The following is a 21,442-nucleotide window of genomic DNA, read 5'->3' on the forward strand; positions in this document are numbered from 1 at the left end:
ACTGCAATATCGGGGATAGGGGGGGGGGGGGGGTCAGAGAGACGATGAGAGACTTTCACAGACTTGCTAGATCAATGCTTCTGCAGCAGCAAAAATGTCATTTAGATTGTCGTACAAACTAATTAAGCTGAGGATAGTCATGTGATACACAGAAAAACTTTTAATAAGGTTCTGGGCAGTATACCAAAAGGACACACATACCCTCTGTTACAATGTTCTTACGTAATCAAACACAATGTCTTGACGTAAAGTACCCAACATAGAAAGTATTCTCCCTCTAGCCGAGATTCATAGACTTCAACGTAGGCTTTTGACGTATTTTTTTTCACGTGCGGGACCTGATGTGAGCCTGATCAAAGGCCACGCTTTCCTGCTCGGAGAATGCTCACAATTAATTCGTTAAGAAAAGTCAATGAAAATGTTTCAAACGGATAGCTGCCCGAGGCATGACTGAAAGCCCTGGGGGCTCCGTGCAGTATCTTTAACACATTTGTGTTTATTTTCGTTGGTGATCGGTAAGTACTCATCAAGATCAAGATTAATCGTGGCTTTTGTGTGAGTGTGTGTGTGTGTGTGTGTGTGTGTGTGTGTGTGTGTGTGTGTGTGTGTGTGTGTGTGTGTGTGTGTGTGTGTGTGTGTGTGTGTACTAATTCAATGTGAGTCAAGTGAACAGTAGTTGCAAACTTCTTGAAAGGAATTCATGATATTCGTTCAGAAATTCACAAATGTTCTCTCAATCATTTTAACTAGCAACAACCCAATCAATTATCTGACAGTGTTTTAGTCTTATAACTGTTGTCACCATTTTGTTCATCCCGCTGGAAACACGGACAGATCTTGCTGATGGCCAAGGAGATCGAACCCGTTGAACTAGAGTTTCTTCTCCGTTTCCCAGTCAACCCTACCGCACATAGCCCCGTCGACTTTCTCACCCATTTCCAGTGGGGAGGAATCAAGGTAATTAGATTGAAAACTCTGTTACCACCCGTACTGAGCAGTGTCCCTCAATGGGGACGTCGTTTTGGATGAGGGGGTGATAACAAAATCTTGATCTGTGAAAGTGATGACATCTTCCTGGCATATGACTTTACAAAAACATTCTTCCTGAAACACTGCGAAACAACGGAAGAGCAGAAACACATAACCAGCTTGATAAGACGGAAGCCAACGTGCACGTACCAAGCGGTACAATAATCTGCTTGCACTTTTAGAAACTGACCTCTCTCGCATCATTTAACTCATTCGCCTTCTCCTCGGATGATCAAGCTGGATCATTGCAAACTTGATTCAATGATAGTTCCAGTCTAGATGTGAAAAGTTAAACTTTATTTGGTATTCATTCGCGGAAAACATTCGACTGTGATCGGTCAAAGACTTATATTGCTCGGAATCCTAGACCGGTTTTTCTCGGTTTTTCGTTTTCGTTCGTGACCTCCACCCCCCTCCTCCCCTGCCTCGCCCCACTGTTACCTTTGCAATGGGCCGACGGCCTAAGCAATAAATCATTCGTTCGTTTTTTCTATACACCGTTTCTATCTCAGTGCTTGTCGGAACTGGGCGAGTTCCATAACCTGGACAAGGACATCGAGGGTTCAGCCAAGAGGTGGAAGACCTTTGTGGAAAGCGAGTGTCCGGAGAAGGAGAAGTTCCCTCAGGAATGGAAGAACAAGGACGCCCTACAGAAACTCTGCATGATGAGATGCCTGCGTCCTGATCGTATGTCGTACGCTGTGAGGTGAGCAATCTTGCAATGCATAATTTGGTTCTATACACAATGTAACGTGATCATTAATCCAAAACAGGTAGACTACTGCAACTCTCTTCTCTCTGGCTGTCCTCTGTACCTCCTGCATAAACTACAAAAAGTCCAAAACTCGGCAGCACGCCTCATTCTCAAAGCACGAAAACGAGATCACGCAACACCACTTCTTCACACACTGCACTGGTTACCTATTCAAGCCCGCATTGACTACAAACTGTCCACCCTCTGCTTTAACTTCTTTTCTGGCTCGTCTCCTGCTGACTTCTCTGAACTCCAGCAAGACAACTCCGTGCCTCTTCTGACTGTCGCATCCTTACCATTCCACACACCAAAACCAAAACATACGGACAACGCACTTTTACTTTCTGCGCACCCACACAATGGAATTCTCTCCCCTTTCACATCCGCCACTCTCAGTCACCCCAAGCATTCAAACGAGCACTTAAAACGCACCTCTTCAAGAAATACAACCCCTGATTTTGTTTTCTCAGTCCATCAGTAGGCTACATGTAGTGTATTTGTTGTTTTAGTGATAATGTATATAAACATCTAGGACTGTTTTCAGCATTGTTGATAACATGTTCTGTTTGATTAAGGGTATTCAGCTGGTATTTCCTTGTTTTTTACTACCTATTTTATTCATGTTTTTATTACTTAGTTAGTGGAAGAATCTTTTGTAATGTATGTGTGATGGTGTATGCTTTTAATTAAGCGTTGTTGACTATGAATGTAGATGTAAATGCTTGTATAACTGTGTTTTAATTTTAAATGTGTCAAGCGCAAAGAGCATAATTGTAAAGTTATGATGTTGCGCTATATAAATGCTCATTTATTATTATTATTATTATTATAGACATCGAAAGCCTAAGATTAATTAGGCGAAGTCGAGTTCGTGAAGTCTACTCCATGAAGCTCTATGCACGAATTTTCGGTAAAAAAGACGGCTTCGCGAAGTCTTCGCTAAATCATTGTTGGGCTTAACTAATGAAGGCCTTAACGTTTCCTAAGTCTCTCGTGAAACTTTACATAAACTTACCTTTCTTGTTTTAAACATCCACACAAATTCATTACTACAATTACATAACCACAACGTGCATGCTCGTAAGCACAGCCCCGCAGAAATGAGCTAGTTATCACGAGCTAGTTATCACGCGCAGAAACACATGCATAAATATACATGTACGCACACATACAATCAATCAATCAATCAATCAATATGAAGCTTATATAGCGCGTATTCCGTGGGTCACAGTTCTAAGCGCTTGTCGAAGAGTTGTCAACACAGGACTAACAAAGAAACTAACATCTACAGACGGACACAAACCCTATCACACACTAGCAAACCCTGATAAACATACTACAAACAACTGTTTAACAACAATGTACACATCAATAGCTAGGTCCAAACAAAATAATATCAAACACAAAGAAAACACCTCTCACAGAGCACAGCACAAGAATGTCTTTTGGGGCACAACACATCACTGTCGAACATGAAAGTCGCAGCCAGCTACGGGAAGAACTGAGTCTTCAACCTACTCTTGAACGCGTCAAGAGAGGGGCTCTGGCGAAGCTCAAGCGGCAGGGAGTTCCAGACGGAGGGGCCCGCGGAGGGAAATGCACGCTGACCAGCAGATGCGAGTTTCGAGCGAGGGATGTGAAGGCGGAGTGGGTCAGCAGCAGAACGAAGGGGACGGTCGGAGGGCTGGGTGTACAGGTCCAGGGAGGATTGAAGGTACTCGGGAGCAGAGTCGTTGAGACACTTGTAGACCAGAGTGGACAGTTTGTAGGAGATTCGGGTGTTGACAGGGAGCCAGTGCAAGGAGCGAAGTAGGGGGGTGATGTGGTCTCGCTTCGTCTTCCTCAACGTCAGCCTGGCAGCAGCGTTCTGGACTCGTTGTAGGCCATGAATGGATGAGGCGGGGAGGCCAGCCAGAAGGGAGTTGCAGTAGCACAAACGACTGAAGATGAGGGAGACAACCAGCTGGACACAGGCGTCGTGGGTGAGGTAGCGACGGATGGAGGCGATGCGTCGTAGGTGGAAAAAGCAGGTCTTGATGATGAAGGAGATGTGTGTCTGCATGGAGAGAGTGGAGTCGAGAAAGACGCCAAGGCTCTTGACAGCAGGGGAGAATGGAACAGTCGCGTCATCCAGCTGGAGGTCGGTCACAGTGAGGGAAGCAATCTTCTGTCGTGTTCCAACGAGAAGGGCCTCTGTCTTCTCACTGTTCAGCTTCAACTTGTTCTCAGTCATCCAGTTCTTGATGTCAGTGAAACAACTGGAGATGGATCCCAGGAGATGGTCAACGTCCTCCTGCTTGGCGCTGTTCTGGAGCTGCTTGTCATCGGCAAAGGAGTTGTAGTTCAAGCCGTGGCGTTCGATGACCAGGGAGAGGGGTTGGGTGTACAGGGTGAAAAGGACAGGGCCGAGGACAGACCTTTGTGGGACGCCGAAGCGGACAGGGACAGGCTGAGAAGAGAACGAATCAGTGGTGACAGTCTGAGAGCGGTTCTGGAGGTAGTTCCAATACACACACGCAAACACACGAACTCACGCACACACATATAGCGAGATATAGAGAACTAGAATGAATACCCGCTTCGCCGGGTAGCCGGCTTCGCCGGGAAGAAGTACTTAGAGCCGAACAATGGACCGAACAATGGACCCGCCAAGCTTAGGTCCCTCCCAGACTCGTGGAATGGGAACAGCACGAAAATGATTCAGTGGCCATAATGCCATTCCTGACCATATCGAGTCCCATCCTTGTCGACGAATGTAACCGTGTTAATCACCTTTGGAGGCGAACTCCACTCAAACAGGACTGAGCAAGTTATGGCTTTTCAAAGGAAGGCCAGTACATAAAATTACACAAAAGCCGCCAGACCACATCACAAACAGAACTGAACAATGCACAGGTGTTGCTTACATAGAGACACACACACTCGCACACACACACACAAAAACACAGAGAAGCCGTATCTATAGAGAGATAGATGACAGTGTATTTTTCGCGTGGCTATAAATTGATTCGACCTTTGCACTTTTACAGTGAGGATAATTTACGGGTCCAATTTACGTTCTGTACACTGCGTTGACCTTCTAAAATTAGTAACGCCGGGAATATCCGAAGACGCTCAGCGCAGTGGACAGCGCAGTGTAGTAACTTACAACTGAACGGGAAAGCCACACGAAGGAAGGGAGATAAACGCCAAACACTGGAGAAGATAAGGAAGAGTTACTTATAATGGTGAAATGAACACAAAAACGAAAATGAGTTCAGCGCTGCGCGCTGAGAGCACGTGTTGAAATATCTCATCGATGATATTGTGTCCGGGGTGTAGCTGAATACGGTGTCCAAATTTGAAAAAGATCCACCGAGAACTTTGGCGTTGTGATGTGGTGTAGCGGCTATGGTGTGTCGGTATGGGGGCCCGGGTAGCTGAGGTGGAACCAAAATAGCTGAGGTGGAACCAAAATCGGTTCCGCGCTGCGCGCTGAGAGCACGTGTTGAAATATCGACCAGGTTGTGTCGTGTCCCGGGTCTACCTGAATATGCCCACCAAATTTGAAGCAGATCCATCGAGAACTTTGGCCGTGCATCGCGCACAGACAGATACACAGACAGACACACAGACACTAGTCGTATATATATATAGATTCTACATTGCTTGCTGTGTCATACCAGAGTTACACGAATTGCTTTTTTGACTCGCTTGAGTAATTGGTGAGTATTAGGATTCATGTGTGTCTGTCTGTATGGCCGGCCGGCCGTCCGTCCGTCCGTGGACAAATCACGTTGAGGTTATCTCAGATGTTTATCAAGCTATACCTCTGAAACTTTGCACACTTTTAGGGTTTGATAATGTCCCGACTTGACCTTAGGTTGTGGAATCCTCATTTTAAGACCTACAAAACCCTGAGAAAATCAGGTCTGAAAATGGGGGTAAACTTACAGAGGTTATGAACAGAATATCTTAAAAAACATAGTCTTGAAAATATCTTGTTGGGGATCTTAAAAGGGAGGGAGTCTTCTATGGATTAAAGTGGTTCAGGGAGGGGCGGTGTTAACGAAAGCGAGTCGTGTGTAAGCATTTGCTTTTCTTGTTAACTATTGAACTGCGAGCGAAAGCGAGCTTTTCAATATTTGAAAAAGCAACGAGTGTAAATCTGGTACGACACAGAAAGCAATGTAGTATTCTGTTCATCCTACATACTGTACTTACGTGTATTTTACTCAAAACATCCCGCAGTCGAGGCGTACAATTTGAAGATGCTTCTTTTGGAACCTCGATCTCTTCCAAAGCCTCTTGCAATCTTTCACGTCAAAGCAAACAAACGTCACTTTAGAAAGTGTAGCGTTACGTATTAGCTCTAAAAACTCTTCAAGGGGAAACAGCAGACGCAAATTTGTTTCCATAATGACGTTTATCTCTGTGACTTTGGCATTATAAGCAGGGAATAAGCAGGTCTCTGCCAGACTAGTTTGACACAACCTCATTTGACATGATATACACACGTGTGGTTTGAACGATATTGTTATCTCATGAGGGATCTCTCTCACGTATGTAGGATAAATAAGATTACAGCATCAAAACTATTGGACACTCAAGCAGAAAGACGAGCCATTCCTTTCACCATCCATACAGCCCCTACCGACCTTACTTTCAAACGTTATTGTTTTCTGCTCACTCTTAACCGTAGCTTTTTCGTGGAGGAGAAAATGGGAGCCAAGTACACGGAAGGTCGTTCCATCGAGTTCGCCAAATCCTTCGAGGAGTCGGGTCCAGCTACCCCCGTTTTCTTCATCCTCTCGGCTGGTGTGGACCCGCTGAAGGACGTGGAAGCCTTAGGCAAGAAAATTGGCTTCACCAAGGACTTGCAAAACTTCCACAATATCTCCCTAGGCCAGGGGCAGGAGGTGGTGGCCGAGAGCGCCATGGAGATCGCTGCTAAGGAGGGACAGTGGGTGGTGTTACAGGTCAGTGTGTGTTGTGTGTTTGTCGTGTTGTACGTGGTGTGTGTCTGTGTGGTGGTCTTGTGTCAGTGGTGGTGTTATTGTGTGTTGCTGTTGTGCTGATGCCTGTGTGCTGGTTGCGTGGTGTTTTATTTGTGATGGTATTTGTGTGTGTGGCTGTTGTGCTGGTCTTTTTGTGGTGGTTTCGTGGTGTTTTATTTGTGATGGTGTTATTGTGTGTTACTATTGTGCTGGTGTTTTGTTGGTGGTTTCGTGGTGTTTTATATATGACTAGATGAATATCCGCTTTGCCGGGTACCCGGCTTCGCCGGGAAGAAGTAGTGGGTGTACGCCGGCTTTGCCGGCGCATTGTACGCGATTGACGTCACACGAAGGAAGGGAGATAAACGCACAAAACACTGGAGAAGATAAGGAAGAGTTACTGGGAATGGATGTACAGAAAAACCAAAATCGGTTCAGCGCTGCGCGCTGAGAGCACGTGTTGATAATTTTCATCGACCAGATTGTGTCCGGGGTCTACCTGAATATGCCCACCACATTTGAAGCAGATCCATCGAGAACTTTGGCCGTGCATCGCGAAGTGACACAGACAGACAGACAGACACACAGACAGACACACATACAGACAGACACACACACACAAGCCGTATATAGATATAGATGGTGTTTTTGTGTGTTACTGTTGTGCTGATGCCTTTGTGGTGGTTTCGTGGTGTATTATTTGTGATGGTGTTATTGTGTGTCACTATTGTGCTGGTGTTTTGTTGGTGGTTTCGTGGTGTTTTATATGTGATGGTGTTTTGTGTGTTGCTGTTGTGCTGGTGTTTTGTTGGTGGTTTCGTTGTGTTTTATTTGTGATGGTGTTATTGTGTGTTACTGTTGTGCTGATGTTTTTGTGGTGGTTTCATGATGTTTTATTTCTGATAGTGTTATTGTGTGTTACTGTTGTGCCGGTGTTTTTGTGGTGGTTTCGTTGTGTTTTATTTGTGATGGTGGTATTGTGTGTTACTGTTGTGCTGGTGTTTTGTTGGTGGTTTCGTGGTGTTTTATTTGTGATGGTGTTATTGTGTGCTACTGTTGTGCTGGTGGTTTGTTGGTGGTTTCGTGGTGTTTTATTTGTGATGGTGTTATTGTGTGTTACTGTTGTGCTGGTTTTTTGTTGGTAGTTTCGTAGTGTTTTATTTTTGATGGTGGTTTTGTGTGTTACTGTTGTGCTGATGCCTTTCTTCCAAAGCCTCTTGCAATCTTTCACATCAAAGCAAATAAACGTCACTTTAGAAAGTGTAGCGTGACGTGTTAGCTCTAAAAACCCTTCATGGGGAAACAGCGGGCGCAACAGTGTTTCTAAAATGACGTCTCAGTGACTTTGGCATTATAAGCAGGGAAAAAGCAGGTCCCTGCCAGACTAGTTTGACACGACCTCATTTACATGATATACACACGTACGTTTGAACGATACTGTTATCTCTTGAGTGGTCTCTCTCACGTATGTAGGATAAATAGAGCTTAAACAATGACCACGAGTTGCACACTCGTGAATTACCAAGCGGCTGCAAATACCCACTCGTGGTTTATTTTCCAGTAATCAACGAGTTGTCATTGTTTAAGCTATTTATACAACGAACAACACGGGTCGAACATGCAGTCATGCAGACGACATTTTGTAGGCAATTTCATTTCAGCCTAATCACTCAGAGTGTCAAATGCGCGTCATTCAAATAGTCCCTATTCTTTTACTTTATTTTTAGTCTCCGACTCGTCGGCATTATACTTGTCTCGTCTAAATATCGGATCCTATTGCTACGATTGAAACACAATAGCGTTTAAATAGCTATTCTGACATTACATTCTGTGTTAAAATCATGTTTTTGTCAGCAACAATGACCAGAATGGTCCATGTCGTTGACTGATTGCAGACGACGGTTCCCTTTCCGCATGAAGCCACGGAAATAACCGAACATTGAAAAACCCACGGACATGTATTACGGAGAAAACTCGGGATAACCGGATGTTTAGCATTACGTCAATATGCTAGGAATCATATGACGTCATGACGTATCATGCTTGCCTACGTAGATTGTATGTTCGAAAGTCTGACTTCTGTTGTGAATTCGCGTGGTGAAGACAGCGGTAAATCTGTAGATGATAAGAGAACAAGGATTGTCTCAGAAGAAACGACTAAATGTTTCAGACCGGTAACTTCATTTCAACATTGCACTATATAATGGACGTTCTATGTGACAGGAGAGTTTGCTGATTTTGTGTTAAACATTGGATAGGTATGTTACAAAAAAATTCAAAATCTTCATTTAACATTTTGATCTATATCACTTGAAAGAGCAGAAAATCAGCATTCCAATGGTATATATAACTTTGAGATTGGATAAGTGTAACCCGAGTTATGAATTTTTAAAGTAATAAAATTCGTAATAGAGGCAAAGAGGATAAATTGAAACCATTTTTGACATTTCTCAGCTAAAATTAACTGTAACCCACACATTTGTTTATCAATATTGTTCAATTTGGTATCAAAAGAAAGGTTCAGAGCTCTATTAAACAACTATAAAAAAAATAAAAAATAAAAATTTATTTTTTTTTAGTAAGTTAGTATGAAACTAAGAGCAGACGAACTTTACCGACCGCCATGTTGGATGGTGACAATCCGGGCGCAAAGCGGCGCATCCGTTAAAAGGTACTTCGCATCGCTTTATCGACTTGAAACTTTGGGAAACAGCAGGAAAATGGTCAAACTAACTGTTCAGAGGGGTCTCATAAGAGTTCAAAGGCTATAAATTGTTTTATAAAAGTACCTCTTGTGTGTCTTCTTCGCCCGATATTCTGGCCGGCGAGCTCGACAGTGTTGGACTCGCCATCTTTCTCAATCTTAAAGTCAAGAATGTGCTCTACGTCTTCGACAGGGTGCCCATGTGATGTAAATTTGAAAAAGAATAGAAAAGAGGACGCCAAAACTGAGCCAGTGTGAGTGATCAGAAAATGGGGGGTCATTTTCAATGACGTCAAAAATTGAGCTGCGTGCGCACTTTGTAACATACCTAGAGATAGGTCGCTTCAGATTGCAGCTTCTGGAAATTTGCAAGGTTTGTTGCCTGTTAAAGAACTGGATTTTACACGTAATGTATGTCATGTACAGTAAGCAACAACAAAAACACACACAAAGCAAATGGCATCGTCCGTCGACTAGTCACAAAAACAAACCTGGCGAGGTATGCGTGTACTTTATACACGTCAGCCATTGTTGTTACAGTTTTGAGTCAACGTTGTATTCTTCCGCAACAGGGTCCAATCGTCTGGGTTTCAAATGATGTCATGTTCTAAAAATAAATTCTAGTATTGTTTTTTAGCCCTCTTTATTCTTACTTCGAATAATCCACGTGTGATTTTGGTGTAATCAAAGTAGTTCGTTCTAATTTCTCACTTGTCTAAAAATAATCAACTAGATTTAATCCACCCCTCGGTTGCATTACAGGAGTTGTATAAATAAGATTACAGCATCAAAACTAGTAGGTATGTTGTGGCGAACGTCTATGGGGAGAATTTTCTCTCCTTGTTTGCTTAATTGTACTTTCTTTTTTTTTCTTTTTTTTCTTTCTTTCTTTTGTTCTGTCTTCTTTTTTTTATATATATTTTTCTTTCTTTTGGAGATACATGCACTGCTCACTGATCAAAGAGGCTGCCACTCTCTATATCTTGGACTTGACTGCATGCTCAGAACGTTCACCTGGTAGCCCGCTGGCTGCCCAAGCTGGAGAAGAAAATGGAGGAGTACGCGCAGGAAGGGAACCCGATCTACCGCCTATTCGTCAGTGCTGAGCCTGCTTCCTCTGCAGACTCACACATCATCCCACAGGGAATCCTGGAGTCAGCCATCAAGATCACCAACGAACCGCCCACTGGAATGTTCGCAAACATGCACAAGTCTTTGAATAACTTCAACCAGGTAGGTTTTTTTTTGGGGGGGGACAGCTTCACACGTTTCGGTTTCGAGCTGGTCCACCTTTGGGGCCAAAGTAATATTTGTCTAATAAAAGGACATATGCTGCACATAATCTTTGTGAAAGGGGACACTTCCACCAAACAGAAAACAAAAGGGGAATTTTAAACAAGTCGCGTAAGGCGAAATAACAACATTTAGTCAAGCTGTTGAACTCACGGAATGAAACTGAACGCACTGCATTTTTTCACCAAGACCGCATACTCGTAGTTTCGTCAGTCCACCGCTCGTGGCAAAGGCAGTGAAATCGACAAGCAAGAATAGTGCGGTAATGGTCGCTCTGAGTAGGATAACACGCTTTTCTGTATCTCTATTCTTTTTAGCGTACTGAGTTTGTTTTTAATCCAAACATATCATATCTATATTTTTTTGGAATCAGGAACCGACAAGGAATAAGATGAAATGTTTCTAAATCGATTTCGGACCATTCATTTTAATCATAATTTTCATATTTTTAATTTTCAGAGCTTGTTTGTAATCCAAATATAACATACGTATATGTTTTTGGAATCAGAAAATGACAAAGAATAAGATGAAATTGTTTTTGGATCGTTTAAAAAAAATTTAATGACAAGTTTCCTATTTATAATGACCGAATTCATTAATTATTTTCTAAGCCACCAAGCTGAAATGCAATACCAAAGTCCGGCCTTCGTCGAAGAATGCTTTGCCAAAATGTCAATCAATTTGATTGAAAAATGAGGGTGTGACAGTGCCGCCTCAACTTTTACAAAAAGTCGGATATGACGTCATCAAAGACATTTATTGAGAAAAAAAAATGTCCGGGGATATCATTCCCAGGAACTCTCATGTCAAATTTCATAAAGATCGGTCCAGTAGTTTAGTCTGAATCGCTATACACACACACACACAGACACACACATACACCACCACCCTCATCTCGATTCTCCCTCTATGTTAAAACATTTAGTCAAAACTTGACTAAATGTAAAAAAGCAATGCCATACTCTCTGGCCAAATATATGTTAATTGAGGATAAAATTGAAGACTTATTTCTCACTCGTTTTCATGTAAGCTCACGACCATGTGCAAAACACACACACACATACACACACACACACACACACACACACACGTACGTGCGTACGTACGAACGTACGTACGTACGTATGTACACACACACACACTCACACACACACACACACACACACACACACAAACACACACACACACACTCACTCACTCGCTCGCTCACTCACTCCGGTGTACTTACAGGAAACCCTTGAAATGTGCGCCAAAGAGACGGAGTTCAAGACCATCCTGTTCAGCCTGTGCTATTTCCACGCAGTGGTGTGCGAGCGCCGTAAGTTCGGTCCCCAGGGCTGGAACAGGGTGTATCCCTACAACGTGGGCGACCTCACCATCAGCGTTAGCGTTCTATTCAACTACCTGGAGGGCAATAGCAAGGTAGGAAATGGTTGAAGGGAAATGTATGTGTGTGTAGGGAGAAGGAATATGCGTGTATGTGTGCGTGCCTGTCTGAGCGAGTGTATACATGTGTGTGTTTGTGTATGGGTGTGTATGTGTGTGGTGTGTGTATGTGTACGTGCGTCTGTCATTCTGTCTGTCTGGCACTGTGTGCATGTGTGTCCGTGTATGTCTTGTGCGTCGTTGGGACTCAGGCTTGCACCAAAGGATGCTATGCGTCTCAGTTGTGTTTTTACTTCGTGGAACATACGGCTTGAGGGTTATACTATTTCTTCTTCTGTGTTTTATTCCTTTCTTTACTCTTTCACTTTCCAATCGTGTTCTCACTCCTCGTGCTCCTTTCCTGTTCTTGTTGTTGCTTCAGCTTGACTTGTACTGTCTTCGTCACACCCTTCTATCCTTATCGGATTATGACTTTATTCAGTTATTCTGCAGAAAAACAGAAATGCTGGAGAAAAACTGTTTGTTTCTGCAGCATTTCTGCATAATGTCATCTTTCGCGAGAGCAACGTTTTTTTCTGCAGTAAAACAGTTTGACTGCAGTAAAATTGAAATCAAGAATGCTGCAGTAAAACGGTGATGTTGTTTTACTGGAGAAAAACTGTTTACAATCTTTCATTAGCATTTCAGCATTATTCAGTTATTCTGCAGAAAAACAGAAATGCTGGAGAAAAACGGTCTTTTCTGAAGAATTTATGCATAATGTCATCTTTCGCCGAAGCAACGGGTTTTTCTGGAGCAAACCATTTTACTGCAGTAAAATTGAAATCAAGAATGCTGCGGTAAAACGGTGCTGTTGTTTTACTGCAGAAAACCTGTTTACACTTTTTCTGCAGCATTTTGTACTGGCTCATTATAATGTTGGAGCACGCGAGCCCCCCTCTGTCGAGAGATGGACTCATCCAGAATTACCAATAGTTGTGCGTGACACGAATGTATTTTGTCTGTCTGACTTCCTTTTCGACGTAACAAACTATTATACTATCCCAGGGGGCGACGAATACAAACGCTACTTTACAAGGTCGTTCGTTTTTCTCCAGAAAAACTGTCACAGACTATTCTGAAGAAAAAGTTAATCGCAATAATGCTGCAGAAAACCAAGTAAACATTATGCTTCAGAAAAACTGTTTTACTGCAGTAAAAAACGTTGCTTCGGCGAAAGATGACGACATTATGCAGAAATGCTGCAGAAAAGACAGTTTATCTCCAGCATTTCGGTTTTTCTCCAGAATAACTGAATAATGTCATAATCCGCCAAGAGCCAGTACAAAATGCTGCACACAAAAAAATGTAAACAGGTTTTCTGCAGTAACACAACCGCACCGTTTTACTGCAGCATTCTTCACTTCAATTTTAATGCAGTAAAATGTTTTGCTGCAGAAAAAAACCGCTGCTTCGGCGAAAGATGACATTATGCAGAAATGCTGCAGAAAAGAACGGTTTTTCTCCAGCATTTGTCTTTTCTGCAGAATAACTGAATAAAGTCATAATCCGCTAAGGATACCCTTCTTCGTCGGTTGAGCTTGTTTGTGACAAACATCATGATTTCTGTTATTGGCCAGGTGCCCTGGGAAGATCTGCGCTACCTGTTTGGGGAGATCATGTACGGTGGACACATCACTGACGACTGGGACCGACGTCTGTGCCGCACATACCTGGAGGTTTACATGCAGAATGAAATGGTCAGTTCCACCGGCTGTCTATCTGTACTTTTGTCTGCATCTGTACGTTTGGTCTCTCTGTCCGTCTGTTAGTCTGCCATCCATCCATTTCGGTTTGTCTGTCTGTCCATGAACTATCAAAAAGGACTGGCCTTGTGACCACACAAAATAGCCAACTGTGCTGATTGGTCATTTCAAACCCTGATGCGTCAGTGACCGATGTCTAATGGCCAAAACATTTAATCATAAGTGTAAATTACCGAGAAATTTAAAGCTGACATCTGTTTTCTTCTTCTTCTTCTTCTTCTCCTTTCCTCTTGACCTCTGATCATGCAGTATGTGCGGTTTGTTTCTTTTTCTGTTCAATATAAGTCCCCTCGGGTCTAATTGGCCCATATGAGACATGTGCTTGTAGCAGTGTGTACGAAAGCCTCCGCTCTTTTCTACAGCTGGACGGAGAGTTACAACTAGCCCCAGGGTTCCCAGTGCCTCCCAACCTGGACTTCGTGGGCTACCACACCTACATCGACGAGACCATGCCGCCCGAGAGCCCTGTGCTGTACGGTCTGCATCCCAACGCCGAGATCGAGTTCCTCACCACCTTTTCCGAGAGCCTCTTCAGGACCGTATTGGAGATGCAGCCCAGGGACACAGGGGCTGGTGCAGGAGGTGGTGTCAGCCGCGAGGAGAAGGTACGGCTATGGGAAGAGTGTTGTGAGAATAGTGCAATAGCTTTAGTGATAGATGGAGATTAAGTTGAAGGTCACGGGGGCTAGTGCAGGAAGCGATGTCAAGCTTAACAATATGGATGAGTAGAGTTGGGTCAGAAAAGCGCACAATTGGTTATGGTATTTTGTAGTATGTTACCATTGGATATGATAAGCATCACTGTCCTTGTTTACTCGCTGTAAGTATTTTTCCGAGTTTGTGTTCTGCCTGTATCAGTCGCACTGCTCCACTGTGAAATAGTTATGCTCGACATGAAATGAAGTGTGCTTGTGCAGGTGAAGGCTATCCTGGACGAAATCGTGGACCGCAGCCCTGACGAGTTCAACATGATGGAGATCATGGGCAAGGTGCAGCCGGAGGACCGTACGCCCTACGTAGTCGTGGCCTTCCAGGAGTGCGAGCGCATGAACATGCTCACCAACGAGATTAAGCGCTCCCTCAAGGAGCTCAACCTGGGACTCAAGGTCAGTTGGTGAAGAGTTTTCCACTTTACATGGATTGAGTCTTCTTCTTCTTCCGTCTCCCTCAGTCGCCTCTCCTCAGATTATGACACATTCCAGACTCCCCAGCCATAAAACTTATGGCGATGGAAAGGGACCTCACTCTGGTTAGGATTTAAGAGTTCCGGTTAAGAATCGTAAAAACAAACATGTAATCAGCGTGATTGCAACCATTTCTGCCATAGTAAGGGTCCAAAGTTTGTTTTTACAACTATTTTAAACCTCTCGGTCCGTAAAATTGAACCAAACTGTATCAAGTTCGCCCGCTTTTAATTTCGTTCTGTAATATGAGTATTCTGTATTGTTCCTGATTACATCAGTAAACCAAGGCTAGTTTTGACTGGTCTTGAGTTCAAGTTATCATGGAGGTTCACAAAACAAAACACTGCTTAAACATCCCGGCCTTTTGCTGATTTAGCGGTGGTCCTTTGGAAGTGTATTCCTTCGTGCCAATATCAGCGATTTAGACCACATCTCGCTCATCCTTTCAGATTTCATCGTGCTTTTTTGGACGTTTATTCTTTTGTGTCCACGTTATATCAAAGATGTTGTCTCCATATCCCGCTCAATTCTTTCAAATTTAACTGTGCTCCTGTGGGTTTTTATCCCTTCGTGCCCACATCAAAGAATGTTCTCCATTTCCACTCACCATGATCTTCCTTGACCACCAGGGAGAACTGACCATCACGGCGGACATGGAGGACCTGTCCAACGCGCTGTTCGTCGACCAGGTGCCCAACAGTTGGCAGAAACGTGCCTACCCCTCGCTCTACCCCCTAGGCATATGGTACGCTGACCTTCTCCTGCGAGTCAAGGAGCTGGAGTCGTGGGTTGCAGACTTTCAGCTCCCCGCCGCTGTCTGGCTAGCTGGCTTCTTCAACCCGCAGTCCTTCCTCACCGCCATCATGCAGCAGGTGAGGCATGGTGCTAGTGTGATGGGGAAAATCAATGTTTCCGACTCCCCGAACGACCCTTATTTTTTTCCTCCCGACCCTACAGCTTTTTTTTTTGGGGGGGGGAGGACTAGATTGTGCTGAATTTTTACATGAAAAAGTACTCTTCTGTGACATCCAAAAGGGCACAGCTCGCACGATTTCCGGCCAGTAAAAAAGTCAGATGCCCCAGCAGGGGCGGAGCAGTTGGGGGGGAGGGGGGGGATTACAACCTGGGGTCCAGGGGTCGGTAGAGGTGGGGTACCGTGGCCACGCCCCGTTGGGTGGTCTGGGGGGCTAAGCCCCCCTGAAGCTGAAGAAGTTTAGCTATCTTATAAACAATTTGTGGCTTATCCGTGATTTTAAACATAATCAACTAGTGTCAGCAGCCACTCATTATTTCTTTTAAAGTTAGTATTAAATAATGGCAATTTATCTTCCATGATATCTGCTCCCGATATCATATAGTATGGTTAGAAGAAACACATGTCGCATAGGAGTGGCAGTTAAAACTGTACAAACATGATACTGATTAAAGACAGAAACAACAACATTCACATTTTTTTTTTTTTTTTTTTATACAGCCGAGAGGGGGGGGGGGTCTGGAACCCCTGTAACCACCACCCCCCCTAACCCGCCCCTGCCCAGTGTAAATGAAAGACAAACTTCAATCAAAATACTTAACAAAACGTTACCGACTTACCGACCCTAATGTTTTGACCTTGTCATCGGAAACAAACTTTTTGTTTTGCCTTATCGCTGTCAGATACCGTCGTGTGGACTTGTCGTGTGTGCCTTGTTATGAATCCCTCTCACCTTTACCCTGCATCTTTTGTGTCTGCTTTCAAGTGGAGGATGGATGGTTCCGTTTGCTCCGAATAACTGAGATGTAATCATGGACAGGGGACTCTGAGCTGCCAACTCGTCAGTGGCTGGCTGGGTTCATGAGCCCTTTGTGTTGTTATGGCCATGCATCGTATACAGATCTCTTTAGGGGGATTTTATTGCCTTGTTTATTGTTCAATTGCAGGTGATGGTGGTGGTGGTGGTTACGACGGTACTGACAAGTGTTTCAGCACGAATACTTCGGCGCTGACAGTAGGTCACCATCTTTCAGTAGCAAACATAGCAGCTTTCTCTTTTCACGCGTTTCCGTGACAATGAGACAACTCGTGCTGTGTCAACAGATGGCCCGCAAGAACGAGTGGCCCTTGGACAGGATGGTACTGCAGTGTGACGTCACCAAGAAGTCCCGTGAGGACATGGCTGGAGCTCCCAGGGAGGGCGCCTATGTGCACGGACTTTTCATGGAGGGTGAGAGTCCGCACCATGTCTTGGATTGGCTTTAAATGTCTGCATGGCTTGAGCGACTTGTTTGCTTTAGTGTCTTTGTGAAACTAGTTTCGACATGGATAGGACCTAAACCCATGTCAATCAATAAATCAATCCACAGTAAGTCAATGACCCAACAATACACTCTTATCAGTCACAAACATGCTGAGAGACTGTCAAGGAATAAATTAATCATTTAGTCGTTTATCAATACGCAGAAAGAGAAAATCGTGAAAGCCCATACGTCCACACAAAAAAGTGATAAGTCCGAGAATGAATGACCCAGTAGGCCAAGCAATCAACCGATCAATCAAGACTTTGCTGAAAAGCTTAAAATCGTAATCTGTTCAGGGGAAGAAGGTATAAAATGAAACATTCCAATCGTGATACTGATTCCATACCCCGATCGCACTCTGTCGCTCCATCTGCCAGGCGCACGCTGGGACATGCAGACGGGCATGATCATGGAGTCCCGCCTGAAGGAGCTGACGCCGCCCATGCCGGTCATGTTCATCCGCGCCATCCCTGTGGACCGCCAGGACCTGCGCAACGTGTACGACTGCCCCGTCTACAAGACCAAGAGCCGCGGGGCCACCTTCGTCTGGACCTTCAACCTCAAGACCAAGGAGAAGGCCTCAAAGTGGACGCTGGGAGGCGTGGCCCTACTGCTGCTAACTTAGAACGTAAGAGATTCAAGCATTTGGAATGTCAAAGGCAATTTACTTGGCTTTTTTGTACAAAATTAAGATTTAATATTCCCATCCGGAGTTCCGAATTTTGAAAATAGTTTCCGAGTACGTTTCATGATTTGGATTAAAAAAAAAGTCGAATGGCAATTTTTAAAGATGTGTAGATTTTTTTGCATTTCCTTGTATGTTGTGGCTCCAAATTGTGTCAAAAATCACTTGAGGTTGGAGTCTTCCCTTGAGAAAATATCTGGATCAGTGAAATAGGGTTGCCTCTTCAAACGGCGGTGTTTTGCAGCATTGTCGTATATTACAGCATTTACTGACAGGATACATCAGTGTTTTAGATGCATTGTCTTAAGTGAGTAGTAAATACATGTCCGACACGATACTTTCAATCCTGGTACTTACATGTCTGACACGATACTTTCAATCCTGGTACTTACAAATCTGCCACGATGCTTTCATCAATCTAAAACAAAAAAAGATGCTTTCGGTCTTTTAATTTTCAAATCTGACTCGATGCTTTTAGTCTTTGTACATACAAATCTGACACTATGCTTTCCACCTTTTTTTCTTACTTCTGTTTTCATTTATTTACTTCTTATTTTTGCAGAAGGTTCCCAGTCTGACACACCGAATAGTCTGAGTCACATCAACATGGAACTTGATCAGAAGTCCTTACCAGTAAAGTTATTGCTGCTCTTCCTGGTAACGGGATGCATTTTCAAAGAAACGTGTCATTTGAAGTTATTTTCGGAGCTATCTATCAAGATTACTTGAAATGGGCAGTGACACTTTCTGTGTATTAGCACCGTGTGTCAAATTAAAAACAAAATCTATTCGTGTTTCGTCTATATATTTCTTCATAAACTTTACTTGGGAACAGAGACAGATTTTTGTCTGCATTTCCTCCGTTTGTACAAAGCAACTCAAAACCGTAAGTCTTTCAAACTAGACCAAAAGATGAGCATTTATTGTGACTTACACATACATGAAAATGAAAGGAATTTGTTAATCTGTTGTTGGCATTGATAACCGAACAACTTAATTGAAATAAAGGCTGATAATCCATATGTTGGATTACTTCTTGTGTGAGACGTTTGTGTGTGTGTGTGCGCGCGCGTGTGTGTGTGTGTGTGTGTGTGTGTGTGTGTGTGCGAGAGAGAGAGAGAGAGCGCGCGCGTGCGCACTTTTGTAAAAAACGTTATAACAATGCTAGACACACAAAAGGGGTAGCAGATGTTACTCCCATTGAAACCCCAAAGCCAGAAATTATTGTAATTCCTTTCTCAACCTCTCACAAGGTTAGTTATAATCCCCTTGAGCGAGTTTGCAAATTAAGCCTCTCCTCACTTGACGAAGACTGTCACTTTTATGTGCTGTCTGTTTTAACAGGAAGAATTCTAATTTATATAAGGCCAGCTACTAAATATAACGTTACATCTATGTTCCTCTTGGTAAACTTGGATAAGCTTGAAGGACGCCGCTATTTATACGCTGTTTCTTTGGCAAAGGACTATATATAGATATGCAAAGCCATTTCTCGGACAAACACAACACAAACAAAAACAGAAACACCTGGCTACTTGTTTTGTGACATGATGTATTGTTTGCCTACACAAATGAGATAAAAAGTTTCATATGTCGTTCTTGTCAAAATTAAACAGGAAGGACGTAGTTTTTAAGGGGTTTGTTTTGCATAGCACACGGTTCCCCAAACTGCGTCCCTGCGTACTGTTCACAACAGAAGTCGAAAAATAGATTGGAGGGAGTCCGGCGACGCACTTAACCCAAAAAGAACGGGTCCTGTGACGCACTAAATTTGTGTTAAGTCATGCGTACCGTCGGTACTGATTTTCAGATTGCAATAATCTGCTAGTTTCCATACAAAACGAACAAGAACGTACACTTGACTAGATTTCAAAGACGAGAATATGTCCTGCCGGATCTGTACCAACGGGAATTTAAGGAGTAAACCTAACCAGTATATATAAAATTATGACAAATAACGCTTTTGTGAAGGTCTCACAGAACTTCTAAAAGTCCTCCTGGTTTTGGGACCCTCTAAAGTTATGCTGATGGAGTCCTGGGACCACATCTCAAATATTAAAATTGGGGGTCCCGGGACGCTCTAAAGTTATGCTGATGGAGTCCTGGGACCATATCTCAAATATCAAAATTGGGGGTCCCGGGACGCTCTAAAGTTATGCTGATGGAGTCCTGGGACCACATCTTAAATATTAAAATTGGGGGTCCCGGGACCCTCTAAAGTTATGCTGATGGAGTCCTGGGACCACATCTCAAATATTAAAATTGGGGGTCCCGGGACGCTCTAAAGTTATGCTGATGGAGTCCTGGGACCACATCTCAAATATTAAAATTGGGGGTCCCGGGACGCTCTAAAGTTATGCTGATGGAGTCCTGGGACCACATCTCAAATATTAAAATTGGGGGTCCCGGGACGCTCTAAAGTTATGCTGATGGAGTCCTGGGACCACACCTCAAATATTAAAATTGGGGGTCCCGAGACGCTCTAAGTGGGGAGCCCTGAGCGCATGACTGAACAATAATAATGCATTATAAGGGTTGCTGTTCAGATTTATTTACTAGCAAGAAAAGTTTCGAAATGTTTGGAAGTTTTAGGCAGTCCTTGCATGGTGTCATCTCCTAAATGAACTTGGAGTACTCTTGTAAGGAACAGGCAAAACATTCAATATTTTGTCACAGGCTATGTCTATATTAGTATTAGAGTCTCAATATTGGAAAGCGGAAGATTTGAACTTGTAATCTGACTGGCCCCCGTAGCGCAGTGGTTAGCGCATCGGGCTGCGGGCCGGGAGGTCGTGGGTTCGAATCCCATCAGGGTCATGTGGGTTTTTCGGGCTACGGTCGGCTCCTACCCAGAGTGGAAGTGCTATGGTTCCTATGGGAAGGCTGGGATCACACAGCCGAGTGTCATTCACTTAACGAATGCGACTTTGAGGGTGCTCAGGTTCTGTATACCTGACCAACACCGCAGGTGCGGCAGTTCTCGGGCCTGGTTGATGCCAGGATATATTATGACAGTAAGCGTAGAGTGCAGCTGCCCTGTCACGTACTCTCAAAAACCAAATTGGAAATCCAAAGCATCATCATTATCATCCTCATCTCATTAATCATCCAAAATATAAATTGTCCTTGCTCTTGTGGCCCTTCATGCCCGGAGCTCTCATGGTGACCTTGGTCTCAGTGTTCCTGTTCGATCCTTCCCTGAATAGTAGTTCTGCTGTCAGTCTTCAACGTGTGACGTTCTGGGGGGGTCGACGGAGGGACGTGGTGGCGGTCTGCTCTCTGGAGGGGACGCTCACTCAGTCTGGCTCCGCGACTTAAAAGTCAATGTCGTTAGTAGGGGGCATAGTAG

General features: G+C 43.8%; 1 protein-coding gene across 1 annotated transcript in view; it reads left to right on the forward strand.

The window, feature by feature from the left end:
• LOC138959754 (dynein beta chain, ciliary-like) overlaps window positions 1-19,115 on the forward strand; it is a 107,690-nt gene extending 88,575 nt beyond the window's left edge. Inside the window, exons 55-66 of the mRNA XM_070331362.1 lie at window positions 835-957; window positions 1,542-1,735; window positions 6,465-6,741; window positions 10,469-10,696; window positions 11,987-12,178; window positions 13,762-13,881; window positions 14,310-14,552; window positions 14,865-15,053; window positions 15,761-16,003; window positions 17,209-17,335; window positions 17,786-18,036; window positions 18,656-19,115. Of these exons, the coding sequence (XP_070187463.1) occupies window positions 835-957; window positions 1,542-1,735; window positions 6,465-6,741; window positions 10,469-10,696; window positions 11,987-12,178; window positions 13,762-13,881; window positions 14,310-14,552; window positions 14,865-15,053; window positions 15,761-16,003; window positions 17,209-17,335; window positions 17,786-18,033 (2,184 nt within the window). The 3' untranslated portion in view covers window positions 18,034-18,036; window positions 18,656-19,115. The remainder of the gene's footprint in view (window positions 1-834; window positions 958-1,541; window positions 1,736-6,464; window positions 6,742-10,468; window positions 10,697-11,986; window positions 12,179-13,761; window positions 13,882-14,309; window positions 14,553-14,864; window positions 15,054-15,760; window positions 16,004-17,208; window positions 17,336-17,785; window positions 18,037-18,655) is intronic.
• The last annotated feature ends 2,327 nt before the right edge of the window (window positions 19,116-21,442 follow it).

This window comes from Littorina saxatilis, linkage group LG2 (assembly GCF_037325665.1).
Source record: "Littorina saxatilis isolate snail1 linkage group LG2, US_GU_Lsax_2.0, whole genome shotgun sequence".
Lineage (NCBI taxonomy): Eukaryota > Metazoa > Mollusca > Gastropoda > Littorinimorpha > Littorinidae > Littorina > Littorina saxatilis.